A 13206-nucleotide genomic window follows, 5' to 3' on the forward strand; every position below is an offset into this window, starting at 1 on the left:
TGGAGGTCAAAGGCAAAGATTTTGGAGAGTTCACTCATAAAAACAGACAAAAAATGAAATACATTTGTAAGTGAAACATAAAACCAAGCTGAAATGGCTTGAATGCTCATTTCTGCCCCATTCTCAAGTGGCAAACGCCTGCTCTTTGAAATGGAGAGTGTGCTCTCTGTTTCTCCAACGCCCACCCGCCACACGCCAAAAAAAAAAAAAATTACTAAAGACAAGCTCACAGCCAAAGCATGTTTTTATTCTTCATCCAGTGAGGTAAGTAGCAAATGCCGTTACCAATGATGAACTTCATCTGTTGCACAGGTCGAAGGTGCAGCAGGCAGCTGTGGAGATGCCGGGCCTGTGCATCAGCTGGCAGTTAAACAACGACATGCAGCCTTTAAAGTAGCTGGGAGCTGTGGACAAAAAAAAATAAATCAAATGAAAATCAATTCAGAAAAGAAATACACGACGACATGCGTGGAGACCGGAGCAAACGACTTACAGGAGCCGACTTCAAAGATGACAGCGGCACATGCATCACTTCCAGCGGCGCATGTCTGTATCCCTCCCGCACAAACACGCCGTCCTCCGCAGTGACACCTCAGTGCCTCGCCTGGACAAAGGAAGATGTTTTGAATGGGCACAAGGAAGCACGCTTTGGTGTGACTGTGAACGATGCACACCGTACTAACCTTGGTTGACGAGTGCAAAGATGAGAAGAGCAACGAGGATAGTTTTCATGTTGTTCAGGTGAGAAGTCGGCTGGGGTGCCGCTCGTCTCTGCTTGGCCTCCTTTTATATGCGATCGACCTTCTTAGCCAATCTGGCGTAAAAGTTAATTATTAACCCTTTCGCCGTTTGTTGGTTTGTTTTGGGTTTTTATCAAGGAAAGTACTTTCTTACACAATAGTACACAAACATACGCTAGAGGTAAAAAAAAAAACAACTAATACTCCATTGCAACACATTGTTGATAGCGTCACCCAAAAAAAAAGTGTACACCATGAATCAATGTTGTGAGGATCCAGAGTTTTCCAAAGGTCATCTGATACTCTTCTTCTATAGAGCTATTTCACTTGAACCCCTGGACCTCTGGTCATGAATCTCCAATGGTGGCTTCAAGGCAAAATGGCAGACTTCTTTTGTCAATTGAGACTGTTTGCCGAAACGTTTGCCTTCAACCTCCAGTGAGTTGTTCTTACCTCGGCGGACTGCAAATGTAAAAGTTACGTGACCCGATGGAAGTTGTCAAAAACCCAAAAGCAAAAAAGACAATGCCATGTTTATTATTCATCCAGCAAGCTAAGTGCTGTAAACAACATATACTTTAGCGGTTGCAGAGCAGTAAGCAGCGGGCTCCAACGAGCAGCAGGGGGGGTAAAAAAAAAAACTCTCTGTTTTTCTGAAACGCTGTTTTGTTTTTTTAGTCCGTGAGATCCAGACACCACGACTGCTCGCTACTCTGCGTCTGAACGCCAACGCTGGACCTGGACGTGCTTTCGCTTTCCCTGCGACCGCTCAGCAGACATTCCAGACTGGGGTGGTCTAGACTGAGACTAGGGGGGTCTAGACTGCGACCGAGTGGGCTCAGTTGGGGTGCTAATGGGGACGCACAAGCGGGGATTAAAGGAGGATGCGAGTCTTGGGCGAAACAGTCAACGTCCTCGTGCGAGGCTTGCAACAGCCCGAGAAGAGGGTAAGAACCGGCCGACGGGCGGTCGGCGGGGGGGTCCGCGTCGGGCCGCGGGTACAAAGTGGGTTGGGACCGACTGATGGCAGTGGGGCCCGCCAGGCCTCCACCGGGGAAGCCTCCCGGCGTCCACGATGACGGTGCCGCCAAGGTGGCGGCGTGACAGTGGGCGGCGGCCGGGTGGCTGGGGAGGCCTGGCTGGGGGGACGCCACCTGGTGGTGGAGATACAAGTTGTGATGGGCGTTGACGTGGGCCTGGAGGAGGTGCGTGATACGGCGCAGGCCGTTGCCAAGCTCCGACACTTCCTGGTTTAACGAGCCCATCTGTGCGGAGAAAAGTGGACAAATCCGCTTTATAGCCATTTCAAATTCGCGGGGACGCCGCTGCCAAATGGGAAAATACACAGGGCTGGTTCGTCATCAGGTTTTTTGGCTGGGTGGGGTGGAGGGGGGGGGGGGGGGGGAGTCTTCACAATGTTGAGTCAGCTCTCCAGAGGGCCCTGCTGATTAATGAATGGTCGCTTCGCACCGCTCCTACCTGAGCCCATCTGGAGCTGCCTGCGCCCTATTTATCATCCATTTTGGGGGACTCAACACGGTTTTGCCTGTGACAAACGAGGATCCACTAATAATACGGCGGCGTCTTGCCACACTGTACGAGCGGCCCCATTTGCGGTATTACGAGCACGGTTTTGGTACACAAAACATTTGATTGCATTTATTTGCCCTTTTTTAGTTTGACGGTTATTTTATGATTCCCCAGCCGATTTTTGCAATTTTTCAAATCTTAGTTTGAAAGTGGCTCCTTACCTTTTGGTGGAGTAGACTGATGCTCTGCTGAACTTCCTCAGTTTCAAGCAAGAGACGCACGTTTACCCGTGTGGACTCTATGGAAAAATCAGCAGTTGGTTTTTTTTCCATATTTCAACTTCATTCTTGAAAAATTCTAACTTCACTTTATCTTTCCTTTTACATCTGCACTCTTGCAAAATTGCCTTTTTGAAATGGTGAAATTGAAGATGGTGCATGAATGTCAGTGTTGGCCCAATCTGGTCTTGGTCGTCGCCCCTGATCGGACGGACGCAGATGGCAGGCGAGCGGGTGGTCGTCATTCAATACCTTGTGTTCCGCCGCTTCCTCTTCTGGCCTGTGGCCCGCCGTGCTCCACGTTGAAATGGAACACGTGGCTGTTGTCCTCAATGCCATCCACGACCCTTGAGTCAAGTAAACAGAGAGCGAGTGCGTTCAATGAAAGGACGTCTGGCCAACAGATTTTTGGAGGTGGTAAAGGCCTGAGTATACCTTGGGCTGAGTTCGGAGGGTCCAAAGCAGGTGACGGTGGGGATGAGGAGCTCGGAAGGCTTAAGATCCTCGCCGGACTCGCGGCCCGGGGAGGCGCGCTCCGGTTTGGCCGCCGGCGTCCGAGGCGAGGCGGCGGCATGGCTCAGGAAGCCGCGGGCGAGGTTGGGCGAGCGGCAGCGGCGCAGCGCGTTGAACTGGCGCAGCTCGTCGCCCAACAGGTTTCCCAGCGAGGTGCGGCGCACGGGGCTGCTCAGGTTGGGCAGCAGCAGGTTACGCCGCGACCGCACCGACGGGGACAAATCCTCCCGCTTGCTTGTTTCCACCGAGGGAGTCAGTCGCGTTTCCTGATGGACACAAAAGAAAACCGGCGCATTCAAATGGCGGGCTTTCCACACATTTGGACTCCAAAATGAGAATGGAAATCTTGGGCATTTTTTGAACTCAAATAAAACAAGAATAAACAGGTTGCCTTGAAAATAAGAGGATTTATATCAAGGAATGAAAATAATTAACCTGCGTCAGTAATAATGTAAAACCTTTAATCATTTACCCCCCCCAAAAAACAGAACAGCCTCTGTTGTGATTCTGGCACAGCTGTGCTGCAGGTTAGTGATCTTGGAAATTAATTAGTATTGATATTATTAGATTATTAAATTGGTGGCAAGCATAGAGTTGATCTGAAAAGGAACCAGTGAGCTGGCTGTAAGCTACAGGGACCCCACCACCACGACCTTCTTCCCCCACTCCAAATGAGTTCCCACCTGAAGGGGAAGTCTGTGTCCCAGAAAAACAGACACACACACGCACAAACGCACACACACACACACACACACACACACACTCTTCTTAACAGGGAGGGAAAAGGCTTGGCAATGAACTCACATGCAGGATCCTGGGCGACCTTGAAAACCTGCCAAGTCCCTGCAGACAGAAGAAATAGGCAGGTGAAGCTCATCAATTTATGTGCATTTGGATTTTGGTCAACAACAACAAAGTTGAAACAAATCCAAGTTGAAGGCTCACTGGATCATCAAATTGCAACTTTTCCTCGACAATTCCCGTCTCCTGCAGAGAGTCTTGCTCATTAAACACCACGCCATCGGGACTGCCACCATCCTCATCTCCCTTCCAGCATTTTATTACGAAACACGAGCTTAAAGCAAGGATTGAAGGGTTTTCCCTGACTCTGAAAAAAAAATCCTAAAAATAGCGGTCCATCTGCCAGATTGGACTGCGGTTGATTTTGCTACGGCCTGTTTCCTCTGCAACGTTTTATCATCTTGTCAAACTCATGGCTTGAGGAACTGGACGGCTTCCCGGTGCGTCTCCTGCCCTTGAAAAGTGTCCCACTGCGTCGCTGCTGGACGTCATTTTGTTTGCCCTCAAACTCTAAACAGGTGGCGTGAGACACAAGTTGGATACGAAAGAAGCATCGACATATGAAGATGCTGTGCTATGTTACATAAACATATACAAATTGTTGTCATTTATAAAATAAAGCTAGACTTAGTCGTCTGCCGCAATCCAGTATGTGTGTTGATACCTGATCCTGGCTTCCCTCTCGCAGGTTGTAGGTGATGTTATTATGAATGTCGGAGGCGAAGACGCCGGCGTACTCGGGATAAAGGTGAAGCACCTCCCTCAGCCCGCGCACGCTGATGTACTGGAGGTCGCAATAGGTCAGCGCCTTCACGTCTGCGTTGGTTTTGACCACCTGCTCGCTGTCGGGCAGGTCGCAGCCAATCAGGTCGCCTTTTCCTACAGCGCCAATCACAAAAATACAACACGGGGCCAAGATAAAAAGCTTCCTCCAATGAGGCATGTAGTGATATGCCGCAGTAAGTTCATTTCATGCAGTTTAAAGCAAGGGTTGATTTGAATTATTATTTACTTTTTTTATTCTAATGAGGCTATACTTAGTCGTGTCCTTAGCTTGAGTGTTAGCGGCAGCGGCGGCGTCTACGAACCGAGTATGGCCAGCACCATGCCGTCCTTGAGGACCTCCAGTGATCCGGAGCAGACAAAGTAGTTGGCGTGCAGCGCGTCGCCCTGGCGGATGAGGTACTCGCCGGGCACGCAGAAGGACGTCTTGATGTGCAGCGAGAGCGAGCGCAGGCAGCCGCGGCTGGCGCCCTTGAAGACGGCCAGCTGCAGGATGTCCTTGTTCAGGTGCGTGGCGATGTCGGCGCGCAGCTCGTCGGGGAAGTCGTGCAGCAGCTGCGCGCAAGCGGGAGGTGCGGGATAGTTTGAATCATAATAGTTTTACTGGCAAAAAGGTCACGAGCGGGTACCTCGTTGGCGTCGATGCCGTTGTTGACCGACCAGGTGGTCTGGAAGTACTCCAGCATCCTCTGCTTGAGCTGCTGGGGCAGGCCGTGCACGCGGATGAAGTCCTTTAGGTCCTTCATGCGGGTGTGGTAGAGCGAGCGGCGCGAGTACATGCGTTGGATGATGGCCGTCACGTTGCCGAACACCAGGGCGTGCATCAGCGCTGCAGGGAGAATTTGCCGTCAGTCCCCGGACGCTTCCGGCCAGGGGTGGCGCCCGCGTACGTACCGCCCACCAGCATGGTGCAGATGGAGAAGATCTTCTCGGCGTCGGTGTTGGCGCAGACGTTGCCGAAGCCTACGCTGGTCAAGCTGCTGAGGGTGAAGTAGAGGGCGGCGATGTAGGCGCTGCGCACCGACGGACCGCCCGACGTGCTGTTGGCGTACGGCGTCTCAAGACGTTTGCCCAGCTCGTGCAGCCATCCTGCGCCACACCGCCCTTTCGTTTTTCACGTGCCTTTTCGTCTTATTCGTTTCTAAAGCGAGACTTTCCGGCCGGCCGCAACCACCGATCTGACCTATTTCCCAGGTGTGGCTGCTCTCCAGCTCTTTTTGTCCGATCATGTACCAGACGCAGGCCATCCAGTGGGCCAGCAGGGCGAACACGGACATGAGCAGCGTCAGCACCATGGCGCTGTACTGCGAGTAGCGGTCCAGCTTCTGCAGTAGCCGCAGCAGCCGCAGTAGCCGCACCGTCTTCAGCAGGTGCACCAGCGACGTCTGCCATACCCCGAGACAAAGGAAGAAGAGCTTTGGCTCGCCTTGCCCACTCGCCCGAGAGAGCATTACGGGTCTTCGCTTCGGCTTTCTCACCACTGTGATGTTGAAAGCGTAGAGGAGGTCAAAGGGCAGAGCGGCCACCAGGTCCACAAAGAACCAAGAGGTGGCGTAGTGGATGCAGATAGAACGCGACTGGTACACCACCTGACCCGACTGGCTCACAAAGGTCGTGCGGAAGTTCAGGATTATGTCTGCAACACCAAAAAAAATGCTCACACATGATTTATGAACGCCAATCTGGAGTCTAAACTATTATGTTGAATGACAAATGACATCATATTTATAAAGAATATTCCAAATGTGATCAATACATGATGTTATTTTATTTGACTCAAACTATTTTCATTTATAAAACCTAGAAGAATTTTGAATCTGGATGAGAATAAAGCCAACGGTGACCTGTGATGAAGAGCATCTCGACGGCGATGTCGCTGACGATGGTGGAGCGAGCGGCCGTGACGTTGTCGTGGTAGGGCATGAAGCTGACGTTGTAGGGCACGGTGACGGCCACGTAGAAGGTGGCCAGTAGGATCAGCCAGTCCCACAGCGCCTTGGACACGCTGTAGTGCAGCAGCAGAAAGCGAGAGCGCTGCACCGCAGCCACCTTGTACTCTGGCACCGACGGACGATCCATCATGTTCTGGCAAACGTGGACGCAATGGCGCCATTGGGCAAAATACTCAAACTTAGACCAAACACTTGAGATTTGAACAGTTTCTGTATTGTGGCGTACTGACCCCGCCCAGGTTGATGTCGCCTTTGGTGCGGCGGGAAAAGCGACTTGTCATCTGGTACAACACGGTGCGCCCTCGCCTGCGGGCCTCGCTCAGGCGCGAGCTGCCCTTTCGCCGCTGACGCTGGTCCTCCTCCAAAACTAGCACACACAAAAAAAAAAAAAAAACATCGAAATGCTAATAATATTTGATGCTTCAATGAAATCATCAATTCATTGCTAAGAAGTGGATCATCGCGTCTACCTTCCTTGGTGCTGTTGTGCTGACATTTCCCATGGCTGTCGGTGATGTCCTTGAAGGAGAAGAGGAAGAGAACCATCTCGCCCTTCTCGTTCTTGATGGGCACGATGTCCAGCAGGCACCAGAAGGCCACGCCTGACACAAAAAATTGGAAATTATGGAGTTGCCTGGTATCGGCAGCCTCCAAGATACCTCAAAACAACTGCACATGAGCACGACGTACCGTCCTTTCTGTAGAAGTGCACCTGGGCCTGGTACTCGTGGCGTCCCTCCAGGGCCTTCTCCATCTGCTGGGCCACGCGCTCGCTGGTGTCGGCGCCGTACAGGAAGCGGCAGCTGCAGTTCTTCTGCATCACCTCGGTGCGCGTGAAGCCCGTCAGCTCGCAGAAGCCGTCCGAGCAGTACACGATGGGGTAGCCGCGCTGGCCCTGGGCGTTGCCCAGCAGGAAGTTGCTGTCTGACGTCCGCAAGACCAGGAAAAAGACAAACATGAGAGGTTAGGCTTCCTTTCTGCTCAGTGCTCTCACTCAAAAATATAGTGGACTCAAATTGAATTGAAGTGGAGCCAAAGTGGTTCCAGTCCATCTGAAGTCGCCACTGAGACAAACAAAGCAAGTCTTGAGGGCAAATGAAAGGGGCGCGTGTGATGACTGCCATTTGCCACTCTCATCATCTCGCGCGCTTATTAGCCACATGATTAGCAGGCCGCGCCGGCATGATTATTCTTGCTATTAGAAGAAAGAATGACGGAAGAAAGCAATAAAAGAGCAGATGAGGGTGCAATTCATCCAAATGTCAAGCTGCAGCACTTGTTTGGCTCATTAACTGACACTTTATGTTTGCTTTTTTAATTTCTTTTTTTTTAACGTCACAGCTTAAAATGATAAGTAGGCCAGCCAAGGGCATCGTGTGTAACAACGTATTCGCTTGGTGTTTGACTTTTTCTTTTGACTTACGACGTCAATGACAGGAGGTGACGTCTTCACATTGTGTCATTTCACAGCTTTTTTTCATCCTTGGCCTATTTTGGAAACATTATTAAGACCGTTTGGAGTTGTTGGAGGGGGGGGGTCATTATGTCTCCTTTAAGAAAGTGGTGCGAAACGTCGCACGCCACCACCGCAGTCAGATTACAGCGGCGGCGAGTCGGTGCAGATGTGTCGTTAAGGGAGGGGCGGGGGACACTGGGAGCAATCTCCAGCAGAAGATTACACCGCTTGGTGTCGTCACACGCCGATTAGCAAGCGTGTTCCATTTTATGTTGGTAGGCCAAAAGCGTGCAAACAGAACAAGACAAAGGACACCGATTGCTTTCGCAACCATTTGATGGCCTCTGTGCTGCACACAAATTCTTTTAAAAACAACTAAGGTCCTGATTAAAGGTGTGTTCTGCTGAAAATGTGAACATTTATAAGCGTGTGTGCACGTCACATAAATGGGACTTGCTCGCTCGTCTTGTAAGTGAAAGGTGTTTGCTGAGGGGGGGTTGCGGGTACAAAAGAGCTTCTTATCTAGGCCTGCAGCTGGCTCCACAACGCTGTCACAGTGAGAATGTGTGTGTACACCTTTAAGTGGCACAAACATACACACAAACACATGTGAAGGTTACGTGTGTGAGGAGCGCCATACGACGACAACTTAAAAGCCGACGCCGTCGCCTTCAGGCAAAACCCATTGCAGCAATGTATTTTGTGCTCTTCGTCAAAATAAGCTTGTAACTCTTTTTTCCCCCGAACTCTACCGCTGACGACATGACGCGAAAAAGATGCAAAGACCAAAGAGATTGGGAAGTCAACCGCAGTTGGGTTCTTGATTGATTGAGAAAGACGCTGGTGCTAACTTTAGCATCAACCTGAAATCTAATTGCTTTTCAGACTCAATTGGAGGATATTTTTTTTAGGTGTCAATCTCCAATCAATGCCTTCGGCTAAATGAAATTAATTAAAATGTTAATGGATTTTCTCTAATGAGAGCAATAAAGCACAGAAAAGTTAACGTAACGGCGTGGTTGAATTGACGCGAACCATTTGGTGACTGTGTAAAATATAAAAATATGCGTGTGCGCACAAGCGGCTAAGAGTGACACATCCGAGCCACTGTTTTGACGTTCGCCGCTGCCGAGTCGGCACTTTCCCTGCAGGTTTTTTGCCCATCTGACACATTGTGCTCTCCCTCCTCACATAGCTCAACATATTGTTTGTAACTCACCATATGAATTGTTGTCGTCGTTTGCTTGGTCATTAAAATAAATGGACAAATGGCCTCTTAGGCACTGAGCGAAATAAGAGTTTCACATCCACTTGAAGGACTTTGAATTTGGAAGGGTCTCTCTGCCATCTGTGACTGACTGGATGACCCACCAAGAGGTGATGACCCGTCCGTCACCCGGGCAACAGGATGCAAGCTATTTTCAGCGGCGGACATTTTGGCTCGGGGACGAGTGCGGTAGGCCTTTGCGCTGTGCTTCAGCCAGCCAGCCGAATAACATCTGAATACAATCGTGAGCAATTATTATTCAAAGAAAACTACGCCACTCAGAAAAAATGTAAAACGCCGTTTTGAATCATGTCAAAATAAAAAAACATATAAGAAAATATGAATAATCTGCTGGTGCCCACCTGCTGTACGTAATTAAGGCTTCAGGAACTACGACAATTCCTTCGTTAATTATAACGCCGGTGGGCAAGTCGCGTGAAATCCACGCCTCCCCCCTTGTCATTGTGACAACAAATACACTGTAAAATAATTTGGCAAAATTGCATCATATTTTACCGTGAATTTAGTGTGGGCCTCCGAGGATTGGTGGCTACGGAGGCGAGAGAGAGTTGGAACAACACAGACGATACGCACACGCGTCCCCCACGGCCGTGGACTACGACGAGGCACGCGCTCCCCCGAGGAGGCAGAAGCAAAAAACAACAGAGCAAAGCTGCGGCGAACGAGGTTGCCATCGTGGCTGCTATACGTTTGAAGGGAAAGGAAATAAGATGCATCGTTTGATAGTCAAATAAGACGCACATTTAGTTTACAAGTGTAATTGACGTTGCATATTTTTTTGCCTCTCTTTTTGGGGCGCAAAGTTCTTTTGGTATCCAAGTTTGATAAGTTTGGACTTAGGGTTACTCACGCGTGCTCCTTAAGATATTTGATTCCAGAAACTGAAGTATAAAAATAAAATATGATATAGGGTTTTTTAAGTGTTACACAACAAACTAAACTGTCTTTTTGTTGTTGTTTGCTTTTATTGCTGATTAAAAATGTAAAGAACGATGGACTGATCATTTGAGTATATATATTTTTCTCCACATCTCTTGAAATCGAAGATCCTAATTCAATCACAGACGTACTTACGGAACCTGTTAAGTTGAGGACAAAGTTATTGTTCTGAACGAATGGCAACAGGTGGATCTTCTGCCATCTAGTGAAGGAGCATTTCATCGTTTAGCCTGTCACTACACGTCGCCGGCAAAAAACAGATTGAACATTGACGTCACGCAGGACACTTACGGGTGCCGTCGAAGCGAGTGGCGATGTTGTCCAGGAATGTGTTCTGGGGGGCCAGGAGCCCCTTCATCACCGGCATGGTGAGCCCGCTCCAGGTTGGGGGGGTCACATCATTCCAGAGGTGAAGCGAGGAAGGGCTCCATGCGGGCGCCAACTGCGGTGGGCCACCATTTTATAAGAAAAAAGGCAAAGAAAACAAAGAAGAGCCCGATACTAACATATTGCGAGGAAGTTCCGCAGCAATCGGTCGTCGCATCTTGCACTCTCCTCCTCGCGCTCCAGCATCCCGCTCCCTGGGACGCGGCGGCCAATCAGACGCTTGCCTCCTCTGAGAACGAGAGAGAGCGAGAGAGTGAGAGAGAGAGGAGCTGACAGCAACCATGGAAGCCACTATCAGCACATGGCTTTTGTGTGCACCAGGAGATGGATGCTTTCTATTGTGTTCTTCTCTCGCACCAATTTTGTTCATTTTCCCTGCACGCACTGTGACAGTATGTTCCGGCTCAATATTGACTCGGGCCAAGAGAATCCTCGTTGTATTTGCGCGTATGATATTACCGCCAAGACACGTTTCTGGAGGAATTTGTGCAAATGTGGTGGAGCACAGACAATTGTCAGAACTGTTGTAAAAGCGCTATATAATTAAAGAGATTCCCGTTTGGTCTCCATCTCAAGCTGCTCTACCTGCTTTGTTTTGGGTTTTTTTCCTGAGAGTCAGAGTTAGAAAATCTAGCTTTGGTCAGACCCCAGTAATTTTGCAGCATCCTCGATCCTCGTGAGAGAATTAAGGCTCCGCGGACAGGAAAGCCGCTAAGAGCGGATTACGTGCATAAGCCGGGAGATATTTTTCATGACGACTTGACGCTTAACACGCCCAAGTAACACGTCCGACAAGTCAACAAAGAACCGGCGGCCGACAACAGGTGGGAACGTGCCCGCCGGTAGCCGTGTTTCGCTCCCTCCTTATTTGAGTGTTAATTTCATCAGCTTGAAAGAACGCGCACGCAGGTACATGTGAGCTTCCACTGCGGTGATTAAATATGAATAAGAAGGCCAATGTGGTGGTCAATTAGGGGATGACTTGGCAGTTATGCTTCGTAAGATCAACGGTGGAACAAGTGTAGTGAAAGTATTACCGGTGTAATGTTCCTCCTCTCGGATTCCGTTCCAGCATCGGCTCTTCCTATCACTTTTTTTTCCCTCGATCAAATGGCCTTCCATTGTCCCACGGGCCCGTCACAACTTCAATCATCTCGCCGTGCCGCCACTAATCCATTAAACATGCTGCCCGCTGCCAATCTGCTTGGCGGCCTGAAAGGACACAAAGGACCCCATTCCAGTCAGGGACAGTGGCGTGGCGGGAAAATATAAATACATTTGATAAAGAAATGGACTTTTTTCCATTTGTATCTGAAATCAAAACTTATATTTCATTCCTGACAGCTTAGCAAAGACTACTTAGCCCATTGCTAATCAACAATGCAAAATGCCATTGACGGGCAAACAAATTTCATGTCTAGTCAGTGGTGAACCTTTTAAGCAATGGATAGAAGGGGGAGTAACACATTTAGAGAAAATTACAAATATTACAACTTACTGACCATCCATTAGTATGCCTTTATTTATACTGCCCTCAGGTGGCCAATCAGGACAAAGAGGTGAAAAGGGTTTCATTCGTTTCATTCCATTGAATTACGTCACTATGGTAGGATACCGCTGTATTTATTTTGAAATGTTGAAAAGCCACGTATTATAGCCGCCAGTAACACAAGTACCTGTGAATTATAGAGGATGTGCTGAATTCCTTCAATGAAAGCCTCTGCAAGGCCATTGACAACACAGACTTGTCCGCCATTCTCTAAACACAGCGCTTTGCACTCAATCAGGCAGATGTGCACGCGCTTAAATCCTTCAAGCACGACGGGGGATGAAAGGCCCAAGAAACACTCGCTAAAACCTCCACCAGGAATAAAATCTGCATGGGAAGAGAAAATCGAAAGCACGACACAAGCTGAGTCATTCATGAGAATTAGGGAGTTGGAAAAAAAAGATATAAAGCTGGAGCGCGAGTGTGTGTGGCGATAATGTCAAATGGAGACAGAAAATAGGACGACGCTGCTAAAAATACGAGCCCAGCCGCCAACAGGGAGACCTGCAAGCTGTGCATGAACACCCGCTATAAAAAAAGAATAAATAGCAACAAAGTGACCCATTCACACACACAGATACGTACAGACATAACACACATATAATACAATACCATTCTTATTGATTGGCAAGAAGAGCATCAAGGAAAGGTTATCATTACAAAAATGATCTAGTAGACCCAAAAATCATTTATAGTATCATAACTACAGTGTATACATTCACATTTTAATAATTGATATGAACTATTTTCAATCAACTGTGTACATTTTTAAAGCTTTTACTTAACCAAAATGAATGAACTAAAAGCAATATTAGCAGTTTAGATTAGCTAGCTTCACAATTAGCAGTCAACAATGGACATTACGTCAGGTAGTACAGGCTAGTGTAGCGGCTAACCCATCGCGATTATTGTTAGCATCATGCTAATCACTAATTAGAACTCGTCTACTTATTTTATCACAATAAAATAACATACACCATGACAAAAGGT

At 48.7% G+C, this 13206-nt stretch overlaps 1 protein-coding gene across 2 annotated transcripts; it reads right to left on the minus strand.

The window, feature by feature from the left end:
- Positions 1-689: 689 nt before the first annotated feature.
- Positions 690-11842, minus strand: LOC133171456 (potassium voltage-gated channel subfamily H member 4-like). 2 transcript variants are annotated; one of them, XM_061304857.1, is made up of 18 exons: positions 11705-11842; positions 10787-10896; positions 10572-10722; positions 7288-7521; positions 7068-7199; positions 6828-6964; positions 6490-6730; positions 6124-6281; positions 5829-6030; positions 5540-5734; positions 5275-5474; positions 4951-5200; positions 4527-4741; positions 3866-3904; positions 2984-3327; positions 2801-2895; positions 2492-2568; positions 690-814 (listed from the first exon to the last, which is right to left on the minus strand). In XM_061304857.1, exons 3-18 carry the CDS (start codon positions 10645-10647, stop codon positions 806-808), a joined length of 2604 nt encoding a protein of 867 aa, XP_061160841.1. In that variant the 5' UTR covers positions 10648-10722; positions 10787-10896; positions 11705-11842; the 3' UTR covers positions 690-805. The 2 variants fall into 2 exon arrangements, with proteins under 2 accessions (XP_061160841.1, XP_061160840.1); XM_061304856.1 differs by lacking the exon at positions 690-814 and adding an exon at positions 1259-2005.
- Positions 11843-13206: the final 1364 nt, after the last annotated feature.

The sequence above is a fragment of the Syngnathus typhle genome, linkage group LG18 (assembly GCF_033458585.1).
Source record: "Syngnathus typhle isolate RoL2023-S1 ecotype Sweden linkage group LG18, RoL_Styp_1.0, whole genome shotgun sequence".
Lineage (NCBI taxonomy): Eukaryota > Metazoa > Chordata > Actinopteri > Syngnathiformes > Syngnathidae > Syngnathus > Syngnathus typhle.